The sequence below is a fragment of the Notamacropus eugenii genome, chromosome 2 (assembly GCF_028372415.1).
Source record: "Notamacropus eugenii isolate mMacEug1 chromosome 2, mMacEug1.pri_v2, whole genome shotgun sequence".
Classification (NCBI taxonomy): domain Eukaryota; kingdom Metazoa; phylum Chordata; class Mammalia; order Diprotodontia; family Macropodidae; genus Notamacropus; species Notamacropus eugenii.
Window position 1 is genome coordinate 503,849,871 of NC_092873.1, and position 26,024 is coordinate 503,875,894.

General features: G+C 42.7%; 2 protein-coding genes across 6 annotated transcripts in view; one reads left to right on the forward strand and one right to left on the reverse strand.

Moving 5' to 3' along the window:
- Positions 1–2,486, reverse strand: part of GLMN (glomulin, FKBP associated protein) — a 48,672-nt gene extending 46,186 nt beyond the window's left edge. Inside the window, exons 1-2 of one of the 2 annotated variants that reach the window (XM_072649073.1) lie at positions 2,466–2,486; positions 154–236 (exon numbers count right to left, since the gene is read on the reverse strand). In XM_072649073.1, coding sequence (XP_072505174.1) covers positions 154–192 — 39 coding nt within the window. In that variant the 5' untranslated portion in view covers positions 193–236; positions 2,466–2,486. Of the gene's footprint in view, positions 1–153; positions 237–2,103; positions 2,209–2,465 lie in introns of those variants that run through there. The other variant, XM_072649074.1, reaches the window with a different exon arrangement.
- A 76-nt stretch (positions 2,487–2,562) lies between these two features.
- RPAP2 (RNA polymerase II associated protein 2) overlaps positions 2,563–26,024 on the forward strand; it is an 87,988-nt gene continuing 64,526 nt past the window's right edge. For all 4 annotated transcript variants that reach the window (XM_072649075.1, XM_072649077.1, XM_072649076.1 and 1 more), the window contains exons 1-7: positions 2,563–2,752; positions 8,641–8,686; positions 10,249–10,363; positions 11,007–11,105; positions 11,233–11,298; positions 12,274–12,362; positions 24,671–24,706. In XM_072649075.1, the coding sequence (XP_072505176.1) occupies positions 2,677–2,752; positions 8,641–8,686; positions 10,249–10,363; positions 11,007–11,105; positions 11,233–11,298; positions 12,274–12,362; positions 24,671–24,706 (527 nt within the window). In that variant the 5' untranslated portion in view covers positions 2,563–2,676. The remainder of the gene's footprint in view (positions 2,753–8,640; positions 8,687–10,248; positions 10,364–11,006; positions 11,106–11,232; positions 11,299–12,273; positions 12,363–24,670; positions 24,707–26,024) is intronic.

Consider the following 26,024-nt stretch of genomic DNA (forward strand, 5'->3'; position numbering starts at 1 on the left):
TTTGAGCTATGTCAGGACTCTCTGGTTTTATGGATGTGGAGTCCCTTCTCTGACACAGATGGCAGCCCCTCTGTTCCTTATTCTAGACCATCTTCATAAGTTGCTATGACTGCAATAAAATAAATTAAAAATTAAAAAAAGAAAATTACTTACACATCTCTTTACTATGGACTGAAGTTCTTCCACAGCCATTCCTGAGTTTTTGACTTTTCTTTCAGTTTTACTGTAGAGAAACACTAAAAAGAAAATAACTGCTCAATTTATATAACCTGCTTTAAGATTTACAAAGGACTTTATATATATATGTATATACACTATAAATATATTTGTTAATTATTTGATTGTTACAACAACTTGTGAGATAGATAGTGGGTTTATTATTATTTCCACTTTATAGGTCAGGAAACTGAGGATGTTGAAGGGTAAGTGATTTGACCATTATCACGTAGTTGAGATAGGAGACTTGACTCCAAATTGAGCATGACTCTATACTCAATGTCAGTGGTGTCAAACTCAAATAGAAATGAATCCCTCCCAGCCAGCCACATTAGAAAACCACAAATTAACATTATTTATATTATATTGTATTTTTCTTTATTTTGTTAAACATTTCCCAATTATATTTTACTCTTTTTCAGCCTCACTCTTGAGTTTTGCAAGAGCCTCTGGCCTTGAGTTTGACTGCTCAGTGCTATATATACCACACTGCAATTAACTGATGAAGATATTTTATTATTATATTAAGGAGTAGGTATATAAATATACTTCTGAATTAAGTATTATTATGAAGAATCTAATAATTTTAAGAGTTTAGTAAAAATCATCGCTGAACTTTAGCAGTCTTTTTATGGAAATATTAAAGATGATAAAACAATAGTTGGTATTTTAAAAAATGAACTTTTCATGTATTTTCTAAGTTTTCCAGTTCCACATTTACATATGCCTACTTTTTTCTGAGATGTCTTTACTTTCCAGAGGAAAGGGTAAGCATTTTGTAATGCAAAAATCACTCCAAATACTGAGAAATCCCAGGTCTAATTCAGAACTCTGGTTCTCTGTTAGCGAACCCATATGGGGTCCTGACACACAGTTTAAGAAGCACTGGGCATCCCTAGTAGAAAATATTTAAGAAGCCCTGCTCTACTGATAGGGACTGGGGGGGAACTCTTTGATCATTCTTGGATTCTACACTTCTACAATTCTATTGGAGATTCCACTATTCTAATGTCACGGGCATCAGAGCATCCCCACTTACAGGGTCATAGTCTAGGTGCAGAAGAGGCCCTAGAAATCCCCTGTGTCAACCTTCTCATCCATCAGCACTGGGATAGCGCTGCTCTGGGATTCTGAAGCCACAGCACTCAATCCAACAAGCCTTCCTTAAGGGATTACGGGGCCTCGGGGCTAAGCTCTGAGGATACTTAGACAAAAAAAAATGCAACTAGCCCTTCAGGGAATCTATCATCACCTACTCTCCTGATCACCCCATCACTCCACCTCAGCATCACCTATACTGACGGCCAATTCCCTCAGTTTACAGAGAGGGAAACTGAGACCGGAGAGCTTTAAGTAATTTCACCCCTTGCTGGGACGGAGGGAAATCGAATGGATAGATGGCTTTTAAAAGAAGCCTCTCCTACTTGTGGGAAGTCAATCAGTCAATCAATCAATCAATCGAGGATCACTGGGAGAAGACAGACCAGAAGCAAGTTCACGAAGCTCCCCCTGCACGTGCTTGGCTGCTGGGCATCGGTGACATTGACCAACTCCTGAAACTGACGCCTGTGAACTAAGTGCCTACTGTGTGCTGGGCCCGAAGAGTGCGCTGAGCAGTGCTCGTCCTCGGGGGCTGGGGGGAGGGGCTCGGAGGCTGTCCCACCGGACGAGCCCCGTCTCCCGGCCTACCCGCTCTCTCCGCTGGGGGCCAGGTGGCTTAGCCGAGATTCAAGCCGCGTGTAGGGCCCCCCTCCACCCCCTAGGCACCCTGGGCTGGGCCGCGGCCTGGATCGAGTCCGGTGACTCCCCAGCTCAGGCCGCGGGCCTGGGGCTAAAGCCCTGCCCCGAGCTCTCCCCAGCAACCAGACCGCCGCCGCAGCCGCCTACCTGCCCCGACCCTCTCCAGGCAGGCCTGGGCCTCCTCCTCCGCTCAGCCTGGCCGAGGCCCCGCCCCTCCCCGCCTCCCGCCCCGCCCTGCCCGGCGCGAGGACCAATGGCGGAAGGACCCAGGCCCCGCCCCGGATCCCGCCCCCATCTGCGCAGCAGGTCTCAGGCTGAGGATAGGAGGAGGAGGAGAAGGAGGAGTCGGTGGCGCTGTCGTCATGGAGGATTGAGGCCCTGCCTCTGACCCCGCCCCCATCCTGCCCCACATCTCACCTCCCACGGCGCAGGGAGGAGGTGGAGCCCTCGGTGAGACAGTCCATGGTTAAGGAGCTGAAGTCCCGCCCTGACCCCGCCCCCTGCCTCACCTCCCAGGCTCTGGAAGGAAGAAGTAGGAGGAGCCTGTGATGTCGTCATGGAGGAGGAGCTAAGGCCCCGCCCCCCGAGCCCATCCCAGGTGGCTCCGGGGAAGGAGGAGGAGCCGGGGGCGGGGCGATCATGGCGGACGAACGGAGGCCCCGCCCCTGACACGCGTCCCGGGCGGCTCTGGGAGAAGGAGGAGGAGCTGCTGCGGCCGACATGGAGGACCAGCCGAAGCCACGGGCCCGTGGCGGCCCCCGGAGCAGGAGCTCCCGAGGCGCTCGCAAAGGCGCGGGTAAGAGCTGGGGCCCAGGGGCCCGTCACGTCACGCCACCCGCGCCGCCCCACGAGGGACTGGGGCGAGGCGCCGAGGTAGAGGGGCCTGCCCCTTGTGGGAGGTGGGGCTAATCAGGCGGCCCGGCTACCCCTCTTCAGGATGGGGATCCCCCCTTAGAAAGAAGGGAACCCCCTTAGAGAGATGAGAACCCCCTTAGAGGATGGGGACCCCCCCTTAGAGAGAAGGGAACCCCCTTAGAGAGATGAGAACCCCCTTAGAGGATGGGGACCCCCTTAGAGAGAAGGGAACCCCCTTAGAGGATGGGGACCCCCGTTAGAGAGAAGGGAATCCCCTTAGCGGATGGGGACCCCCCCCTTAGAGAGAAGGGAACCCCCTTAGAGAGATGAGAACCCCCTTAGAGGATGGGGACCCCCTTAGAGAGAAGGGAACCCCCTTAGAGGATGGGGACCCCCGTTAGAGAGAAGGGAATCCCCTTAGAGGATGGGGACCCCCTTAGAGGATGGGGACCCCCCTTAGAGGATGGGGACCCCCCTTAGAGAGAAGGGAACCCCCTTAGAGAGATGAGAACCCCCTTAGAGGATGGGGACCCCCTTAGAGAGAAGGGAACCCCCTTAGAGAGATGAGAACCCCCTTAGAGGATGGGGACCCCCGTTAGAGAGAAGGGAATCCCCTTAGCGGATGGGGACCCCCTTAGAGGATGGGGACCCCCCTTAGAGAGAAGGGAACCCCCTTAGAGGATGGGGACCCCCCCTTAGAGACAGGGTGATCCAGACCATTTCTCCCCTCTGCCTCTTTAGAAGACTCTGGTCTCCTTAGATTCTTTTTTTAAACATAAATTAAATTATTTGTGTTTAGTCTTCAGCATTCACTTCTATAAGTTTTAAATTTTCTCTCCTTCCCTTCCCCCCTCCCCAAGACAGCTTGCAATCCGATAGAGGGTCTCCATATACATTCTTGTTAAGCGTATTGTCACATCACTCATATTGTATAGAAGAATTAGAACGAATGGAAGGAACCATGAGAAACAAAACAAAACAAAACAAAAATAGAGAAAATCGTCTGCTTCCATCTGCTTTCAGACTCCACAGTTCTTTCTCTGGATGTGGACGGCATTTTCCATCATGAGGCTTTTGGAGTTGTTTTAGGTCCTGGCATTACTGAGAAGAGCTAAGTCAACCAAAGTGGGTCATTGAACAAGGTGGCTGTTACTGTGTGTAACGTTCTCCTGGCTCTCCTCTCCTCACTCAGCATCAGTTCAGTCTTCACAGGTTTTTCTGAAGTCCTCCTGCTCACCATCTCTTATAGCACAATAGCGTTCCATTACATTCATGTACCACAGCTTGTTCATCCATTCCCCAGGTGATGGGTATCCCCTCCATTGCCAGTTCTTGGCCACCACAAAAAGAGCTGAGCTGCTATAAATATTTTTGTGCATGCAAGTCCTTTTCTCATTTTTATGATGTCTTTGGTATACAGCTCTAGAAGTGGTATTGCTGGGTCAAAGGGTATGCACATTTTTATAACCCTTTGAGTGTACTTCCAAATTGCTTTCCGGAATGGTTGGATGAGTTCACAACTTTACCAGCAATGAATTAGTGTTGCAATTTTCCCACATCTTCCCCAGCATTTATAATTTTCCTGTTTTGTCATGTTAGCCAATCTGATGGGTGTGATGTGGTACCTCAGAGTTGTTTTGATTTGCATTTCTCTAATCAATAGTGATTTAGAGCATTTTTTCATTTGACTTTAGCTTTAATTTCTTCCTTGGAAAACTACCTGTTCATATCCTTTGACCATTTATCAATTGGGGAATGACTTGTATTGTTATAAATTTGACTCATTTCTCTATATATTTTAACAATGAGGCCTTTTTCAGAGATACTGGTTGTAAAAATTTTTTCCTAGTTTTCCTAATTTTCTAATTTTTTGTGTCACTCCTGACCTTGGCTACATTGGCTTTCTTTGTGCAAGAACTTTTCAATTTAATGTAATCACAATTATCCATTTTGCACTTTATAATGTTCTCTGTCTCTTGTTGGGTCATAAATTCCACTGTTCTCCATAAGTCTGACAGGTAAACTAAACGTGCTCTCCTAATTTGCTTATATTATCAGACTTTATATCTAAATCATATACCCATTTGGACTTTATTTTGGTATACGGTATAAGATGTTGGTCTATGCCCAGTTTCTGCCATTCTGTTTTCCAGTTTTCCCAGCCGTGTTTGTGAAATAGTGAGCTCTTATCCCAGAAGCTGTGTCTTTGGATTTATCAAACAGTAGATTACTATGGTTCCCCTTAGATTCTAAGGGGAACCTGTAGCCTTGAGGCCACATGTGGCCCTGTAGGTCCTCAGGTGCCACTCTGACTGAATTCAAACTTCACAAAACATTGTTTTCATGTGGCCTCGAGGCCACAGGTTCTCCACCTTGCCTTAGAACATTCACTATCTAAGAGTGACATTCCCACTTTAGAGGACTCTTGCCATTTCCCAAAGGGAATCTAGCCCATTCTCATGCCATCTGCTTTAGAAGATTGTCTGTGTTAAGAGTTTACCCCTGTTCCCTTTGAGAAGCGATCTGAGGAATACTCTGGTATCTTTCTGCCTTCCCTAGTCTGTGAGATTGTAGAATCATAGATCTAGTTCTGTAAGAGCCTCAGAGACCCAGAGTCTAACTCCTTCCATTTGTAGATGACAAAAGAGGCCCAAGTCAGCTCACAGACTCACCCAAAATCGCAGTCACAGTAGTGAGTTCTATCCACCATCTAGGGACCTGTAGAGAGGTGCCTTTGAGGCTAGGAGATTTGGGTGAGAACAGGATCTGTGGATCATCCTGTGTGGGAGTGTAAGAGTGATGGGGCCTTACAGTCTCTCACCCTTTTTCCCTCCTAGGACCTCTACTTCCACTTCTTCCTAACAGGGCATTGCCAAATGAGGAGGTTTTGGGGGAGGATGCCTTGGCTCTGGGTAGGGGCAGCCAGTGGCCCAGAGGATTAGAGCTTTTCATCTTGAGTCAGAATGACCTGTGTGTGTGTTCATCGTTCGTTGCAGAAGAAGATCATGCCATCAGAGAAATAATGACATGACTTGCACTTGACTTTGTTTTGAGTGAGGGAGGGCTGTGCAAGTCACCACCCTCACTTCACCAGAGCCATCTGGGTCTAGTGACCAGATATTCATCAGGATGACTGGAGATGACCCAGGATGAGGCGGTTGGGGTTAAGTGACTTGCCCAAGGTCACACAGCTAGTGAGCATCAAGTGTCTGAGGTGAGATTTGAAAAGGAGCATAGGATGGGAGGATGGGGGGGCACACTGCTGACCCATTCTTGTGAATAGGAAGAAAAAGATGGGCAAGGACCTTTATTCATTTTTTTGAGATTGTTGCAAATTGGCTTAACCAACTGCCCTTTTGCCTGGCCTAGGTGAATTTGGTGAGCCTGAGCTAGAAGTCATTCATACCTAAGAGTAAATCACTTTAACCACAATCACTTAACATCTGATTGTGATCTGCCCTTTTAGGGAATTTGTGCTGGTGTTGTTTTTAGTGAAAAGAGAATTATGGATAGCTTGTGGTAGGGGATCAAATCTAGGGGGAAATGAGTAGGGCTTTGAATCCAATGGTGACCTGAGGTCATTCAGTGATTGTCTTGGATCCGCCAGAAGAGCTAGATGAAGACTTTAGAGACTGGCTATTCCACCTTCTCCAGAAAGATCAAGAGTTATTTATATGGTGCTTTAAGGTTTTCAAAGTGCTTTACAAATATTAACTCAGTTGATCTTCACAACATTGAGGGGGGTGTGTAGGTGGGCATTGGGTGCTGTCATTATTATCAACATTTTGCAGATGAGGAAAGTAAGGCAGGCAGGTTGATGTTCTTGAGTTCAGTTTTGATCTCAGCCCCTCCTAACTGCAGGCCAAGAAAGTCTTCATGAAGGAGACTTTAATTAGACCTTAAAGGATAGTTATGTCTTAGGTGGAAGGAAAGGCATCTTCAGGCAGTGAAAACAGCATTGGAGAGAAAGGCAACAGCTCTAACAGGAGTGAGGTCTTACTGTTGAGTAACAGAAAAATAAAGATAGCTATTTACAGAGTTGGAGGAGATCGGAAAGGCCAGGAAGCATTTTCTCCTTTGCTTGAAGCCCTCTAGTGTGGGAGGAAAAGAGGCCCATTCTTTTTCCGACATCTCAGTATGAGGAGACTTTTCCTTACATCCAGCCTGAAGATTCCTTTCTGCAGCTTTCAGTTGCAAATGTGTTTTCACCCTGCCTCCCCTATGGCCAGGCAAAGCTATCCCTCTTCCATGTGAAGCAGATCTCATTGACCTCCAAGTTCTCTTCTCCAGACTGAATGTTCCTACTTCTTCAGCGGATTCTCCCATGGCACCATCTTGAAGTTATGGTCCTTGTGCCCTCTTTCAGGTTCTCTTCACCTTTGTATCCTTAGCACAGTGACCTTGCACATGAGGAATCCTATTGAGCCTTCAGGTCCCTAAATCCTTTAAATTTTTTTGGATAGCTCTCTAGCCACTTTACTGCAACTTGTGAAGTTGGGTTTTTTTAAATCCAAGTGTAGACTATGCCTCTGTGATCTATTCGCTTCTAATAGTGCACATCCCAACTTATTCACACACTAAGCTCTCTCATCCTCTTGGCTTTGTTCTCCTGTAAATACTCCTTGGGGTATCCACCTAAATTTAAATTCATCCATGTTTATTAACCACCCACTGTGTATGCAGCAGTCACTGTTGGGGAGGAAGACAAAGACAAAATCAGAATGACCCCTCTGTTCCCTGTTCTTCTGTTCTACTGGAAGAATAATGGAGCCCTCCTTTTGTCACATCCCTTGACATTATGTGGCAAAACTCTTCAGGACACAATCTTGAGAGCTGAACTGGATTAAAATGTAATTGGGAAATGTTGAACAAAATCAATAAAAACGCCACACAGCATAATGTGAATGTATGGTTTTCTTAGTCAGTGTTTGACTGACACCACTGGTGTCTGGGAACCCCTTGACCACCAGAGGCTATCCTTAGATTATCCATATTTCAGGGGAGTGGTTATTGTTTTTAAAACCTCGTTTTTGCCCTCCCTTTATGCTAAAATCTTTCTGTCCCTTGTCACAGTAAGCACCCCAATATACACTGGGGGGCCTGCTATCACAGATTCTTAGATCTGCATTCATAAAAGGAACGGCAACTTTGGAGGGGTTAACAATTACTTTAATCAAACATATGTATCATTCAGTTCAGGGGGAAAGTCAGTACCCTGAACTTCAGAGAAAACAGAGAAATCAAAAGTCAGCAGACAGGGCTTCTAAAACTGTCTGACCATTACATACATACACCAACTTCTGGGTTTGGGGTGGGGTGGGGGGCTCCTGTAGGGGGCTTCCCAGTGTGTCTCTGGCCAAAGAAACACTTCCAGTCAGTAATCCCCAAAGTAAAACCTCACCCTGGGTGTATTTATACATTTTTCAGAGGCAGAGGGCATAACCCTCTGACCCAGTGCCTCAGCAAAAAAAAACAAAACCAAAACAAAACCAAAACAAAACTTGGGACCCTCCTACAAAATAACTCCCCTAATCTAGCTTCCCTCTGTGGGCAGGCCCCCTGGTGGGTGGGTGGGAATTTTCTTTAATCGCATTATTCAATCTGAGGCACTTTCAGTAAAACAAAAACAGCAAAAGATTTAATTTGATTGTCATCACACCCTTTTACCTAGGAATGATGTAACCCAGTGTTTGCTTTTTGGTATATTTTTTTTAACTGGTTCTGTATCTTGAATATGAAATTATGTGCCATGAAAGAGAGGTATGGAAAAGAAGGAAGGAAGACATGCTTTTGGTTTCTACCTGACCCTTATGTGGTGTTTTCCCCCAGGTAGTAAAGAACCAAGTGCTTCAAAAAGTGAAGATGCATCTAGAAGGTATGGCAATTAACTGGCTTCCTTTTGTTTGGCTGCTTTCCCTCTATTATGTAACATTAATTACTATTATTACGTATTACTGTTAAGTTTGAATTGTGTGTTGTGACTGGTGGGAGTTTCTTAAAGGAAATAAGTTTGTGTTTGAGAGAAGCTGCAAGGTTGCTGTTGTCTCTCTGTACATAAAGTCTTAGTCTCTGAAAATCACACCCAGCTTGAGTACCTGTTCAAACAGTTTATTAAGTGCTTACTCTTTGCTAGACACTGGGGAGCTAAAGACGAAGTGAAAAACCCTCCATGATCTCAAGGAATTTTCGTTCTGCAAGGTGGGAGTGGGGATGGAGACACACACCAAGGCTATAGATGATTACATGCATCAGAATTTAAGGAGGGAGAGGGCATGGGATAAATGGGACAAGAACTGTATCTTGAATGAAGCAGGGAATTTTAAGAGTCAGAGGTGAAGAGAGATGGCATCACCATTTCCAGGCGTTAAGAGACAGCTTGGCAAAGACTTGGAGGCAGGAAGTAGAATGCTAAGTTCAGAGAGGAGGGTTAGTAAGTTTCTAAGGTCGATTTGAACTCAGGTCTTCCAGATTCCAAGTCTAGTTCTCTGTCTGCTGCAACACCAAGCTGCCTAACCAGGAGGAGAATCAGGATTCAGAATTGTCCTGAAAATCCAGGAAGGAAAGATCTGTGAATGAAGGATGGTCAGCTGTGTCAAATGCTGCATAGGGTTCAAGAAGAAATAAAACTGAGAAAAGACCATGAAACTTAGCAATTTAAGAGATTGTTGGAGAGAACTGTTTCATTTGAATGATGAGATTGGAAACCTTGTTGCCACAAGTTTGTTAAGTGTGTGGAAAGAGGAATGAGAGGCAGTGAATGTACATGGCTGGAAGGATTGAAGGTGGCTGGAGGCCAGTAAGCCCAAAGGAAGGGTCTTCATGTCCTCTCCAATCCAACCACACTGCCCTTCTTGCTGGCCCCTATACCGTACTATACATGTCCTGCATCAGTGCCTTAAAGGTGCTCCCTCCTCACTTCCTATCCTTGGGAGACCTCTTTCCTTTAAAACCCAGCCCAGGCACTACCTTATCAGCATGCCTTTCCTGAACTATTCAGCTGCCTAAAACTTCCTCACCCCAAAATTGCATCAGCTTTTTGAAATGTCACAAAAGTAAAGGTTTGTTTTGCAAACAAGAAAGATCTTTTCTGTCTGGTGTTTTCTTAAGGTCTGGCTCCTTCTGAGCTGAGATAATAGAGGGGAGGAAAAGCGATTCAGTCCTGTGGTTTCAGAAAGCTCTAGAGCTCTTACTGCTTTCTTTGTTTTGGTGTGTGCTGCATCTGCTTTTAAGTACTCCCAGTCTTCAAATACAGGCCACTAATTTAATGGTCTCACATAGTTATATTTGCTTTTTTTAATGGAAGATGTGGATTTTTATGGCAAAATGGGGTTCTTAGCAAAATAGGGAGGTCTATTGCTGATCTAATTAGTGAGAAAACAATTGGTAATGATGATGATTGTAAATGTAACGGCCTTTTTATCTTTTTAAACGCTGTAGGAAAGCTGAATTGGAAGAAGCTATTAGAAAGAAAATTGAATATGAGAGGAAAGCCTTGCATATTGTTGAACAACTTTTGGAAGAAGACATTACAGAGGAATTCCTTGTGGAATCTGTAAGTGTTTGCAAATTTTGAAGTTTGTGGCTTGAGACCTTTAAATATTTGTACTTACAGTATTATAGGATGAGAGCTGTCAGAATGCCTAGGCAAGCACTCTTCCTCACATAAATGCCATTAGTAATTCTGCAGTGAGTGCAGTTGAAAAGCCAGGGGCTCAGTGTTTTTCTCACAGGGAAAGCATAGAATTCTTTCTTCCTAGTTCTCTCAGGTGAAAGATATTTTATCAAAATGAAACCAGTGTATAAATAGGAAGTTATTGTTCTCACCTCCCTTAAGTACAGTTCTGTGGACTTGGGATCAATATGTTTTAGTGTGCCCCCTCATCTCCCTGATATTTTCTTATTCCCCATTTCATTCTCTGGCCCCATAACTGCCTCATTCAACCCCGTGAGATTAAGCTTTTCTGGCAGGAATGTCAGGATCCTTAGTTGAGGTGTTTCCCCACCTCTTCCCCCAGCCTGTTGTCTTAAAGAGAACTTGCCACACATATGGGGAGGGATGTGAGGAAAAGTTACAGACTTCTATGCAAAAAAAAAAAGTGCGTTTTCTGTATATTTTCACAAGTTGTAAGAAAGCCCGTGAATATATTCTTGGTCCAATCCTGGTAAAGACTCCATATTTCCTTTTTTTCCTGCAGGGGAGACAGATCACATCCGCACATTACAAGGATGTCGTGGAAGAACGCTTCATCATCCATCTCTGTGGTTACCCTGTATGTCACAACAAGCTAGGAAACGTAAGTCATTGTTGGTTAATAGATGTGCTGACTACATTAAGGCTTAGCTTTTGTAACTAACAAGGTAGTTTGAAGCAAGTGAAGTGGGTGCTATGGCTTAGTTAATGTTATTTGATTGTATTTTTAGGTGCCGAAACAGAAGTATAGGATTTCTACCAAAACAAATAAAGTCTATGATATAACTGAAAGAAAGGTAAGTCTTAAAAGGACTATTTTCAACAGCCTTAAAGTACCTACTTGTAGTGGTTTTAAAGATCATTTCAGGTATGAGTATAAATTTGGAATTTTGAACATGAACACCTTACCTTGTACTTGAGAAAGGAGGAAGCACATAACAGAAAATCCCATCATCTTAAAAATTATAATTTTTAAAATTCTAGATCAAATTACTTTAAAATTTTTTCCTAAATCATTATAAATATCATCCTTTTTGCTGTGACTTATAAATATTTTAGATACATAAGTAAAGCAAGGAATGCTTTAAAAAAAGAGCTTTTAAACTGGCAGCCCCTTTCCCTCAATGCCTGGACTGTTGCAGTAACCACTAGTGGTCTGCCTGCCTCAAGTCTCTTCACTCCAGTCTGTCCTTCATTCAGCCACTGATGTGATTTTCCTAAATTGAAGGTCCAGTTGTGTCACCTCTCTGCTCAGTAACCTCCAGTGGCTTCCTGTTTCCTCCAGGATAAAATATAAAACCCTCTGTTTGGTGTTCAAAGCCCTTCATACTCTCCAAATCTCTTTATGTCGTGCTCCTACCACATACTTTTCAATCCAGTGACCCCAAAACCAAACACTCCATCTCCTGATTCCAAGATGGTTTTCCCTGGCTGCCCCCATGCCTCCTCATCTTTGCCTGCTGGCTTTTCTGGCCCCACTCTCTGTTCCCCCAGTCCCTGTTCACTCCGGTGCCTTCTTTCTGTAATAACTTCTTATTCATCCTGCATGGAGCCTGCTTTACACAGATTGTTTGCTTTCTGCCTCCCTCATTAGATTGTAAGCCCACTGGGGACTCTCTCTCATATCCCCAGAGCTTAGCCAAGTGCCTGGCACATGGTAAGTGCTCAATGAATATTTATTGGTTTATTGATTGATTGAAATAAAAGGTAAGCAAACTTTAAAACAAAAACAAAATGCAAAAAATGTTTTTTAATGCTTTTCTTATCTTCAGTTTTTCTGCAGCGGTTTTTGTTATCGAGCATCTAAGTACTTCGAAGCTCAGATTTCCCAAAGTCCGTTGTGGGTTCGAGAAGAAGAAAGGTAATTTAGACCGTAGTTTAAAAGTATTTCTATTTTCTTTGGGGGAATAGTGGAGAGTTGGTACATATTTTACCTGGAAGCTTTTTAGCGTAAGAAACACTGGAAAACAGTTTAACTTTTTTAATTGGTTAGTTAGAATTAGCGTCTAATTAACCAGTTTTAATTCTAATTAACCAATTAGATAAAGTTAAATTTCTAATTAACTAAAAAACATAATCAGGAGGTAAAATGTTAGCTTTTGGCCATTACTGGGTTGTATATGCGTGTCTTACTCCTAAAACTGTATTTCTTTGCTGCTGATATTTGTGCAAACTCCTAATTGTTATTCATTGCTTTACCTTGTGATTTGGTTTTAAACGATTGGAGGGGCTTTCTCATGGTTATTCAGGTATGTTTCCTGGCCCTGCTTGCTTAGATTGAACACTGATAATTTGATGGGGTTTGTCATTGATTGAATGGTTCACTTGTCTTCAGATCATAAAATTTGTATTCTCTTTTAAAACCTTGCTATGGAATTTTGAGGAAAACCATTTAATTTTTCTTCAACTCTATCTCAAATGTCAGAAATTTCCATGTGGTCTTTCTGTTCTGTAATTGAGTAAGTTGGCATCCTAAGTACTTATAATTTACCGAGGAAATTGTTAACTATATTAGCACAGATCAGTTTTCCCTCTGGGCAACTCAAGGGGAATAAATACACAAGAGGAATCAAGTGTTTGCCCCCAAGGAGTCTTGTCCTTCTTGGGGCTATAATATGTGCTGAGGATGGGGAGAGATCTCAGACCATGGGGGACCTGAGGGAGGCCTTCACACAGGTGGCAGTGACATTACCGAGGAACTGAGCCTCAAAAAGAGGTCACTGAAGGGGGGCGGGGCCAGGAAAATGGCAGAGGATGGAATGATAGTAAATGAGGCTGGTGAGAGGGAGCCAGAAGCCACACTGGGGGAAGGCTTAAAGCAGGACCAAAGAATGTGTATTTTATCCTTGAGGCAAAGGGAGCCAAACAATAAGGTTGCACCATTTTCATAGAATTTCCGGGTCAGAAAGGACATCCTTGCCCATCCTGACAGACAGATGCCCAATGAAGAGGAATCCACAAACCCTCCCAAGCTGCCGCCCCCACCCAGGACAGCTGTCTTTGCTGGGGAGCCTTCCTTGGCAGCCTCTCTGCAGTTTCCACTGTTGTTCCTGGTTTGGCCCTCTACTATCAGGCACAACAAGGCTATTCCCTCTTCAATCCTTCAAGAAAGATTTCTGTTTCCTCTACTATCAGGCACAACAAGGCTATTCCCTCTTCAATCCTTCAAGAAAGATTTCTGTTTCCACCTGAGTCTTCTCCAGGTTAAACCTTTCTGGTTTATTCAGTCGATCCTCATCACCCTTCTCTTGGTCCCTGCCAGTGTCCTTTCTAAAGTGTGGCACCCAGCAGATGTGGTGAGGCAGAGCAGAGAGGGCCTGCTCCCTCTTCCTCCTGCAGTCCAACAGTTGAGGCTTTCTTCAGCTGCCATCCCACTCTGGATTCCTGTGGTCTTTCAAAGATCAATGACTAGTCTTCTTGTGACTTAGGATGCTTGTTTGGCAGCTGTTTGGAGGATGGATTAGAAAAAGAGAAAGATTGAGAGGAGGGGACCTAGGAGCAAGCTTGGGCATAAGTCCGTTAAGGAAGTGATGACGGATGGGTGGGATTAGGGCAGGCCCACCTAGAGGAGAGCCCCCCAGAGATCAGAGGAGTGGCCAAATTAGGCCTGGTTATTGTGGGCGAGTGGTGGGGTAGGGCTAACAAAGATGAAAGTCCATATACATTTTCTCATTTGAGCTTCACAGTATACCTCTGAGAAAGGCAGTGTATGAGCCTCACTTTACAGTTGAGGAAAATGAGCATCAGAGTGGGCTTTAGTGACTCCAAGGTCAGGTCCATCACTCTCCACTCTTCCAGGCTGCTTCTCCCAGTTTGTATACCTGGGTGTCAGGGATGAGAGTGGCACTCTGAGTAAAAATAAGGATGTCTGCAGGAGAGGCAGATTGAAGGCATAAGAAGTTGAGTTCTTTTTGGTCATGTTAATGCTTGGGGGGTGGGAGTGGGGATGTCCTGCAGGAAGTTGAGGGGGGGACTTGAATCATCTGCAAGAAGAGTGATGATTGAACCAATGAGATCCCCAAAATTGAGAGTAGAGAGCAGACAGAAAATGAGGGTGCTCCAGCACAGGTTGGTGAGGGGGTGGTCAGATCAGTTACCGTGAGGGATGGGAGGCCCAGAGGGGCTAAAGTGCTTGATGACCACCTCTGTGCTGATAGCTCCCAAATCTTTATCCAGTCCTTGGTTCCCTTCAGACTTTCTTACTTGGTTCACCAACTTCCTACTGGATGTGTCTGATTGGATGTCCTAAAGGCATCTTAATATTCAGTGTATTCAGAATAAGATTCCTATTTCCCCGGCAAATCTGGGGAAATCTGATCTTCGCTTTTACTCATTCTTATCACTCAGGCACACAGCTTCAGCCTCACCCATTCCCTTTTCCCCACTCAGCCAGCACCCTCATTCAGGTACATAATCGGGAGTATTGCAGCAAAGCTGGACTCTGCCCTGTCAGTTCACCAGGCTGCCTGTTAGCGTGTGTCACACACATAGAGGGAATGCATTTTCTCCTCCCTAGTCGCCTTCTGCCTGACCTTCCACAATAGGCTTCAGTGCTGCCTTTCACACTTTCCCTGGTCCTCCCACAGGCTAGGGACTTTCCCACCAAATAATTACCTTGTTTTAAAAGTGTGCTTGTGTGCACTTGTCTCCCTGGATGAGATGGAGCTTCTTGAGGATAAAAACTGTTGAGTTCTGTCTTTATGCTCTCTGAACCTGCCATAAAGCCTGGCACCTTGGAAGAGCTCAAGGAATACTTCCTGATCCCTTTTCCGTGGCCACACGGGTCACAAATGTAAATGGCATTTGAACACAGATTGTCTCCAGTCCAGCGATCTTTATGCAAGTGCCAAACTATTGACCTGACCTCCCCATGAAGGTTTCAGAAATAGGAGAAGGAGAGGCTGGGGGAGTGGTGGAAATGTCAGGAGCAGAGGTGCGGCGGACAGTTTGGCACGAACAGTCTCTCCTCCATTGTTTCATTATACTTGTAGAGATGCCTCTGTTCTCTCCAGAGCCTGGAACAGTGCACCCAAAGTGCTTGTCCAGAAAAAGGAGGTTAGTGGCAGGGAGGCTTTCATGAAGAAAGCTACAGATTGAGCTTGGATATGAAAAGGGGGAGAGAATGGCCTTCTCTAGGTCAAGAGGAAAGGGAGAAGGGAGTGTCTGAGGTGCAAAGGCAGCGTGGTATGCAGAGGGACCCTCAGTTCTTGTTGGGAGGATCTTGTGCTGTCCTGGCAAAGCCTTGGAGTGTGACCTTTCAGCACCCTGGGTCTGTGATATGTGTGGTCTAGATGCACCCAGGTGTTCATTCCTGGTGTCTTCACCAAGCCCAGCCTGGAGAGCAGGGACCGTGTCTCACGTCTGTGAAATCCACAAGAGGGCACTGGTTCTCCACACTTGTTTTTAAACCTTATCACCTAATTCATTTCACAGATTTCTTAAAACCACGGGCAGTTTGTTAAACGTTGCACATTAAATATCAGTGTTGCAGAAGTGAATTGGAATTTTAAAGGGGGAAATCGTTGTGATGTGATGCATTGTATAGAGTAAAACAGAAGGCATTAAACTTAGAGCTTGTAGGGATCCCAAGGGTGGCTGAACTTGATTAAAAGGTAATTGAGAAATGTTTAACCAAAAAAACCCCAAAACAACATAGTATAATAGTATAATGTAGATAATGCTAATTTGTGGTTTTCCAATCCCTTTGTATTTGAGTTTGACACCACTAGGATAAAGAACTGACTAGCTTCTTTAAAATACAACTTTCAGAACTTGAGAGAATTTTTTTTGATCAGATCAGGATGGACATGGTCCTCATCTTCCTCTTTGTTCTCAGACTTTAATGTTGTTCCTGATCAATATTGTTTGAAAGTTTTTGTTGTTGATTGGTGGTGCCATTTGTTATTTTTTTAATTATGCAAAATAAAAAAATCCCAAGTTGAGATGAAGCTTTAATTTTTAAAAACTACCCAGAATTAATTAGATTCACTACTGACAATAGAGTTTGCAAAGGATGTACCCATGATAAGAAAAATGTTTTAGCAGAGAAAATTTTCTGGATAAGGAAATAAGTTACTTTACTAGAAACAAAATGAATTTTTCTAAAAAAAAAAAAATTAAAGTAAATTCATTTTTCTCCTGTGAGAGATCATCTCTCATTTCCGAATGAACTGAAAGTCCACAGCTGGAAGCATTAGGGGCTTTCAAGCCAGAAAGACTAAGAATAAGAGGAAATGTAGAATTCTTGGCAGTGGAAATGACAGGACAAAGATGACTAATAGGCGGTTGGTGCCCAAGGTAAGGGGGAGCACCTTTCTTCAGGGGAAGGAAACTTCTGTTGTAAAAGTTAACTTTCACTTCAGGAAAGCTACCAACGACATTGAATTGTCATTTGGAAAATCATGAGCTAAATTAGGAAGGAAAGCTCATTGTTGGAAATGAGAGTATGATTGGAAAGATCAGCCACTAAGAGGCCGTGGAAGGAGCACTGAATTTGTAGTGGGGAGACCTGGCTTCAAATCCTGCTTCACTGACTTACCCAAATGGCTTTGGGCAAGTCATCTAACTTCTCAGGGGCCTCAGTTTCTTCATCTGTTATGGAGGATTAGGCTAAAAGACTTCAGGGGTCCCCTCCAGTTTTAAATGTGAGCCAAAGGGGTAGGAATGGGAAATGCTGCCTGGATTGTACTGTGTATCATGTGGCTCAGCTTAGGGGATTTTCACTTATTGCTTCTTGGCAATAAATATAGTGTCATCTTAGAGGTACGGAAGCTAGAAACCTCTATAAGACGGCTTCTATAACCTCTTCCTGAACAAACCCTCCATTTGTTTCTCAATGTAGAGAAACATTTTCAAAAAGAGGATTTACTATATGTACCCACTCATTTCTGGAAAATCCCCACTGGTGGGTAAGAAGCATAAATAAAACTTTTTCAGTAACAAAGTTTTCATGGAATAGGAGATTGTTTCTAATTTTAAGTGTTTTTATTTCAAAGTCGTATTACCAATATGGCATGAATGATGATAAGATACTAGTGTCTCAGCTGAACCAGATTCTAAGTCTTCTTCTTGTGGTATTTTTGTTATTTGTAACTGAACTTAGAAGTATCCCCATGGTAACTTAAACTGGGTAGAAGGAAATACAAGAATCTTTACCTGACCCGTACTGTGGACATGTGACATGCAGTAGACAGACAAGTCTTTTAGCAAATGTGGAACAAAATTTTCCTTGAATAGAAAGAGTATCAGGTTTATTTTGTGTTTGAAAAATCATAGATGTTGTAGAAATTGATGTCAAGTTCATTCTAAAACATAAAAACCCCTCTTAGCAAAGCAAATGCAAGTGTTTTACATGGAAATCCAAACCCATCACTTTAGAAGTACTTGGACTCTTAGTCGGAAAAGCCTGTTAATGGGTCTAGATGTTACTAACACCATGAAAGACCTCCACCATACTGAATACTCTCACCAGTAGGTGGTCTGAGAAGTTGGCAGGGGAAAGGAGGTGTGCACTCACTCCTTCATTTTTAGAAACAGTGGGGAAGCAGATGGGGAAGGGAGTAAATAAAGGGTGTGTTTAATAGTTTAAAACTGGGCTAATACTTTTGGAACCTCCTATAGAAATCATGCTGAACTTCTTAGGACTAAGTTGAGGAAAGCAGTGTGGTTCAGTGGACAGAGCACAAGTGTGACAGTCAGGGGAGCTGCGGTGCATCCTGCCTCTGAGCTTGACTCTCTGGGTGACCTTGAGCAGATCAGGGGTGGGATGAGGACACCTAGGAGAGTGTCTTCCAGCTCCAGAGTAGTACTAAAATCCCATGATTGACTTAAACAAGGTGTCACACCCATATCTTTTTTGGAAACATAAAACATTTATCTGACATGAAAGGAGAAATGCAATTTCCTTTTACCCCTGTTTCTTCAGCATGTCTTGGAATGCTGTCCTCCTGGTGCATATCTGAAAATCTTAAGTATCTCTTGGATTAATTTTCTTCACTTGTATTGATGGGCCTGGTTCCATGCTCCCCAACCTGTGTGGCCATGCCCTGGGAGCATCCATCTCCAGGACCTCTAAATCTGAGCTTCTGCTTTGTGGCCACAACTCCTACTGATCCTGCACATTATCCTCATCAAGATTTTTGGCCCCTTGACTACATTAAAGGAAAGCTCCAGGTGGGAAAGAGACTCCCAGTCACAGTTATTCCTCCCTCAGTTTGCCTTGTCTTAAGTTTCCACCCAGCTGCCTGACTTGCTCATCTCCTTCACTGAGGAACCTGAGGCAGCTGCTGTCATCACTGCAGCTGTTCCCTAGGAACACTCCGCTCTCCATCTTCTCCACCTTGGCTTGCAGAGATTAACATCTCTCCCCTTAGTTCAGCAGACTCAAGGTTGAAATTTTTCAAAACCAACTTGACTTGGAAATTAAAGAAAAAAAGAAAACAAAGCCACATAGAAAAAAATGAATCAAGAGAGTACTTAGATGGTATCTGAAGATTGGTTTCCCAAGGTTATCCTAAGGTAATTCTGTTCTAGCCCCAGGTTATTAGCTTTATTGGCATGATTTGTATGTAGGGCGTTTCCTCCCCATTCCTGGTCCTTACTTCAGTTCTGCCCTTTTGGGTCATCCTTCTAGACTGTTCTGAAACTTGCCTAAACAGTTCTCAACCAGCAGCTCGTCATCAAACCTCAACTGCCTCTCACAGTTTCTATGAATCTTTACTTGTCTTTCCCTCCTTTATCAGAAGTAACACTTCTCATCCCTTGCTTCTCAAGACTCTTCCCTCCTTTTTTGTATCTTCAGTGTTTCCCTCTCGGTCCTCTCTACAAGCATGCCCAGGTAGGTTCTGTGAAGGAATTTTACCCTAATAGTCTTAGAAGTAGTTACAAAGAATGACCCAGGAGATGGCAGAAGGGGGAAGAATGAGTGAGGCCCAGGTGTGGCCAGTGGGACACAGCGTGGCCATGGTCCTGTACTCTTGTCTTCTCCCAAACTCCTAACCTTTTCTTGAGTTAAAGCCCTCATTTGCTGACAAATTTCTCAACAATCATATTTTCTCTTCTCTGTTCTCCCACCCTCACCAAAAAAAGTCCTTCCTCTGATCTTCCTTTAAAAAAAATAAATAGGGCCACTGTTCTCCCAGCTACAATCTTTTCGGATCACTCCCTCTCCCTTGCTAGCCACTTAGTTGCTACAGTCTGTGAATTCTTGCTCAATAGTGTTTTGGGCATTTATCCCTTCCTTTCGATATTCTCATGGCCATCACCCTAGCTTAGACCCTGGCTATCTTTGCCTGCACTATCTCTGTGGTCTCTTGGCAGATTCCAGCTTATAATCTTCTCTTTCTTCCTAGCACTTAGTACAGTACCTGATTGATAGTATGTTCTTTATAAGTGCTGGTTGACTGCCTGACTCCTTCCCTGGGTTGGTCCCTCCTGGATCCCACTACCACGTTTATTTTCCTAAAACATGTCTCTCATTGTCAGTTTCATGCCCAAAGATAGTCAGTGACTTCCCAGTGCCTCCTGTGTAATGTCCATATTGTTTACTGACATAGAAGGTTTAGCCTCATCCTTGCTTTCTAGCCTGTTTGCCAAAGTGCCAATCAAACTGGACCACTCTGCCTCTCCTTCACTTTCTACCTTTGGTGGCTTTGTGATATATTGCCCTGTTAAAACTTACTTATCCCTTTAGAACCTAGCTCAGAAATGCTGCTGCTTCCATGAAGATGACCCCAGCTATTAATGTCTTTCTTCCTCCATCTTCCATAGCCTTGTATATCCTCTCACAGTACTTATGTTCTACCTTATATGTAATCCCTTCCACTAGATTGTAAGCTTTTAGAGGGAAGGATCTAGGTCTTACTCATCTTTTTAATGTGCTGTGGTACCCTCAGTAAATCTGTATTGAATGAATGAGTTGAATATATTCAAAATTTCACTATTCTTTACCAATAACTACTCTTTGTTTTTATTGAGCCTCTGCTGGTGAAAAAGGAAAGCTTTGCTGGTGTGAACAAGCTTGTAAAAGTAGTGCCTTTTATTTTACCCTTTGGTGGATTGAGGACAGTTCTTAGAGAAAGCAAAGAAACTTGAGAAGGCTCTCTACTCAAATATTTTTCCCCACATTTTGCCATTTGGGTAAAAAAGGTTCTACTTTGCAAATTCAGTCTCATTGAGGCCTGAATGTCAGTTACCTTATGCAAGTATGGCTTCAGTAAGTAGTGGTTTTGCTAGAGGGAAGAAGATATCAGACAATTCTAATCCTTGGGGGAGGGAAATAAGAAACTTGGGGTCTTAGAGAATCAATCTGGTGACAGGATTAAGGTACAAAGATGAGGTGAGGTGGAAAATAGTGTAAACTCTTCCTTTCACAATGACTTTTGGTTTTCTCCATTCCTCCATCTTTATACAAGCTCCCGTATTGGCAAGGACCTCCAAAACCTACAACCTTAAGAGTGCTGCTGTCAGCCTCTTGTTCTTGTCATTTTACCCCAGTAAAATCAGGCCTTCAGGGCATCATTTCATAGTTGAAATAGAGTTTTTTAATTTTACAGCAAGATTACCTTTCTGACTGTTGGCGTCTGCCTCTTTTACCTCTGTAGTCTCATTTTGTTGGTAAAATAAAGGTTTTCAGAATACACCCACTACTCTCTCTTAGTAGGACTTAAACACTCTTATTCATCCTTTATCAATGGTGCATCAGTATACTTTCTTTTCTCCTCCTTATTTTGATTTAATCTGGTTTTGCTCTCCTGCAATTCACTCTGGGACTCCCATTTTTGAGTCATTTCAAAAGCAGGTTAGGGAGTTTTCTCACCCCGCAGACCCGTTCGATGGGAGTGTTTGTTCCTTTTTACATCTAAATACTTCTCCCACCTTCAGCTATTTTTTTTCTCCAACCAATGATACCCAACATCAGTGCCTTCCCCAAACTACATGTTGAATCTAAAATTATAGAACCTTAGGGTTTCTCTAGCCCAGGATTTCTAGTTTTGCCTTGTAGATCACCTAGATCAGGAATTCCTGATTATTTTGTTAAGTGTCAGACTCTGGTGAACTTAGACCCCTTCTCAGGATTATGTTCTGAAAATGCACTAAAATAAAATACACCAGCTTACAAAAGAAACCAAATTATCCAGATATTTTTTAAAAGGTGATGAATTCTCAGAGTAACAACCCCCTGCTGTAGAATATAATTAAAATCAACCAATACTTTTTAGTTATCTGATATGTATCAGAGTGTAAGACTTGGTGTCTGCCTTTAAGGAGTTTATAATCTAATAGGGAAGTTAAACATGGAGAGAGTTAGAAAGCAATAAAATAAAATATTTTAATCACAGTTTAAGACAAGTGATGTTATAAGGCAGTTCATGATTTTTTCAGAAAAATAATTGAGAGGAGAGAGCTCATTTTATTCTGAGGCTATCAGGGAGGGTTTTATGGAAGGGGCATTTGAACAGGATTCAAAGAGGAAGGGAGAGGAGAGCGCCTGCCTTTGCTGTGCTTGTCAAGGATTGGGATCCAGGAAGCTCCTTAAGCACAAGAACAGGTTTCTGTTTTTGCTTTGTATTCCTAGAAACTGTTACAGTACTTGGTGCATAGTAAATGTTTTATAAATATTCATTAAGTGAGCATTTATTAGACAACTTCTGTGTGTGCCAGGCACTGCGGTTGGTTTAATATACACACACATATACATATTTGTATGTATATACACATATATACATATTGTATATGTGTATATACACACGTACACACAAAGTAATTTTTGATGGGGGTGATAAAAGTAGCTGTGGAGGGGTCAAAATAGACTTGTTTTAGTAAGTAGCGCTTCAAACTGAGCCTTCGAGGGTGTTAGGAATTCTGTGAGGCAAAGTAGGAGAGAGTGAATGCATTCTAGACTTGGGTGATAAACTAGGCCATAAGTTCCCAAAGTGGATGATCCCACCCCCTGGGGGGTGTTGGACTGATCCAGGGAGGCTGTAGTAACCTTGGGTGCAATTGTGTGTGTGTGTGTGTGTGTGTGTGTGTGTGTGTGTGTGGAGGGGGGTGATGAACAGAAATAAGGGGGCAGTGGAAGCATAAGGAAAGAAGAGGAGAAAATTTTGAAAAGCTGTACATGCTTCATCTGTTGTATAACAGAGTTAGTCATAGTGATTACATTATTTTCCAAATAAAAACACAAAATCCAAATTATAACCAGTCAGTGATCAACTGCACCAACAAATCTTAATAAGCAAGTGTTAGCACGCATGCATGTTGCGCATTATTGGAAAGTCCAGCATCCATCGGCAGGAATATGTGTGTGTCATGACTTGTTTATAATATGATACAACGATACTGTATCATGAAAATTTTGATGCAGGAAAAACCTCACAAATTTACAATAGGTTTTTAAGACGTGCCGTTCTTTTAAAAAAAACTATTCAGGTTTTTTTTTGAAATGATGAGAATTTCAAAAAAAACCCACTAAAGGTTTAGAGAAAGTAGATTTCCGGGAGGGCGCTGAGTAATTATTTTTTGGAAAGGGGGTGGTAGGCCAAGTAAGTTTGGGAACATCTGTCCTAAACAAAGGCACAGGTAGAAAATAGAATATTGTGTACAAAGAGCAGCAAAAGGAGCCATTTTTGCTGGATCATAGAGCATGCGAAGAGAAAGAAGATATAATAAAGCTGAAGATATGCACCAGAGTTCAAACTGTGGCATTTAAAACCCTTAACACTGGAACTTGTATTATACCCGAGAGATGGCTGGGAACCTCTCACATTTCTTGAGCAGGGGACTGACCTGTACTTGAGAAATATCAACTTGGCATTTTCTATACAGCAAGATAGAACGGAGAAGGGACAGACTGGAGGCTGGGAAGGTTGATTAGAAGGCTGTTATAATAAATGAGTAGGAGGTGATGAGGGGTGGAAGAAGAGTTGGTGGTCATGTGAGTTAAGAGCCCAGAACATTGACAATTGAGTGGATCGTGATCAACAAGGAGAGAGAGAGAGAGAGAGAGAGAGAGAGAGAGAGAGAGAGAGAGAGAGAGAGAGAGAGTGTGTGTGTGTGTGTGTGTGTGTGTGTGTGTGTGTGTGTGTGTGTGTGTGTGGAGTCCAAGGGTGTGGTGTCAAGTCTTGGTTAATGCTGTCACCCACGTGACCTTTGGGGAGACACTTCACTTCTCTGACCAGTTTCCTCATCTTTAAAATGAGGGGGGAGGGGTAATTTGCACGACCTATAAAGTCTCTTTAAGACCTCAGTGTTCTGTTACTGTGGCCTAATTGAATTATTTAGAACGAGAAAAGCTCAGAATCATTAGAGGTCAATGGGAACCAAGGATCCTCCTCTTGGGAAGATTTGTTGGCATTCTTTTACCACACTAACTCACTGACTGATTGTGTTACCCGATTTCTTGACATAATGAGAGGCAAAGAAGTCTGGTGATTTTAAACACTAGTAATTAAGAAGTGGGAAAAAAATTCTAACACAATGTTTCAATTCCCACAGAAACTATAGAGCTAAGCATCTTAGGAAATTTAAAAAGTTTAGTTTGGGTTACTCTTGATTTTTCTCTGATTATGAATACTCTTAGGCCATGGGATACTTGATTTAGATATTTATTTGAAAGTTAGATTTTTCATTTTATCTGGAAGTTGTATTGCATTATTTTAGTTTAACAGATCCTTGGATGTTTTAGATGAGTTTGTGTCTTCAATAGCATAAGAACTACGTATCCTAACTCTTACACCTTTTTTGTGTGTTTATTTTTGTATATTTCTAACTCTTAGAGTTTCATATTTTTGATTAGATTTATTATTATAATTTCTGATCATACTGGAAGTTTTCATTAGGTTGAGTCCAAGTGCAAATCAAAATTTACTTCCAAATAGCATAATTAAACAAGTAGATTAGACCCTAAACTATTTGTATTTACATTATGAAGTCTCCTTAACCATGTGAAAAGTGCTTAGAGATGAACCTTCAGCTTGTTTTCTGTTTCTTAAATAAGAAAACGACCTCTCTGGCCCTTTCCTCTGACCTCGTGGAAATTCTGTCCCATTTCCCATGAGGGGAAGGTCTCTTGCTTTTTACTATGTTATAAGGGAATGCTAATAATTGATTGATGCATATCCTCTTCTACATCACCTTCTGAATACTTTTCTTTCTCTATCTTTATCACAGACCTCCTGATATTCAGCTGCTAAAGGAAGGACAAAGGTATGGTTGAATCAGGATCCCATCTATAAGCACAGCCATGGTTCAAAACCTTGGCAATAAACCAGGTGATAGGAGCTCTTTGATTTCCTGTGCTGATGCATTATGGAAGTACCCCATTGTCCCCATACAATGAAATACTGGACCTGTTGAGCTTTTTCTTTTGTGTTGCCCCAGCCGGACAGTTTGCTCTGTATGATTTAGTGAACAGCTGCTCCTACCTGGGAAGTCTTAATTGAACCTGTTGAAATCTGACACAAACAGAACTCCTGCTCTTTCCGTCCTATGTGCCGCATGTCTTTGTTAAATAGATTGTTCCAATTATATGTGTTGAAAGGTTTTCAAAAATCTAAATTTACAGTATTTAAAGTCAGGGATTTACCAGTTATGTAATTATTTGAAATAATGTTTTAGATTCCTGAGTTTTTTTCTTCTTTAATCTTTAATCATTTTCTTCACCTGGTTATGGCTACTATTTAGAGTGTCTCTCTTACCATCCTGTTCCTTGCTTGACCTCCTGACCTCCCCACCCTCAAAAAAAAAGAGCAGTCCTGGTTGGTTATTACTCACCACCTAGGGGCTAGATGTGTGGAGATTGAGTAGGTTAGAGATCTTGATCTAATCATGTATAGCTCTAACATGGAATTTTGAAGTAATACAGAAAAACATAACTGCTACCTCCCAGCTGAAGATTTTTGTATTGATTCCTAAACTGTTAAAGATGAAGTGATTCTAGATTTCACCAAATTATACTCACTTATTTTTCCTCTTACCTTAGGCATAGTCATAGCATGGTTTGGGGATAAATTGTGACTAAAAAGTATATTCCTGACTCTCCTCTGCAAAAACAGCACTTCCTCCCAACCGCAAACTCCAAAGTTCTTAATCTGTCAGATCTCATTCAAAATTTCAAAAACAGAAAGAAAATGTCTTCTTTTGTTATTGTCATTACTGTCAGATTCTGAGATTTGCTTTATTTCCCTTTTTCTAGCTCTTACCTTTGAGACCTTTTAGTTTTTGTTTTTTTACTGGATCTATGGTTTTGTTGGCGTTGGGAAAGCCTGGGTAGGAAATTCCCTCTACCAATGCAGATTGGCACTTACTCTACCTTGGGCACTCATGAGAGATGTTGTAATCTTCAGAGGGTCACTTGGCGAGTGGAGCAGAGGCTGGAACAAGGCCAGCTCTTTGAGCTGCTGCCCCATGCTGCCTTTCACTGTTTGGGAAAACAGGCCTTGATTATCTCCTCTTCCTCCTAACTGTTCTGTTTCCTTGGCTGTGGTGGTTAGGCTGCCTTTTTTGTGTCTGAATTACCCTTGAA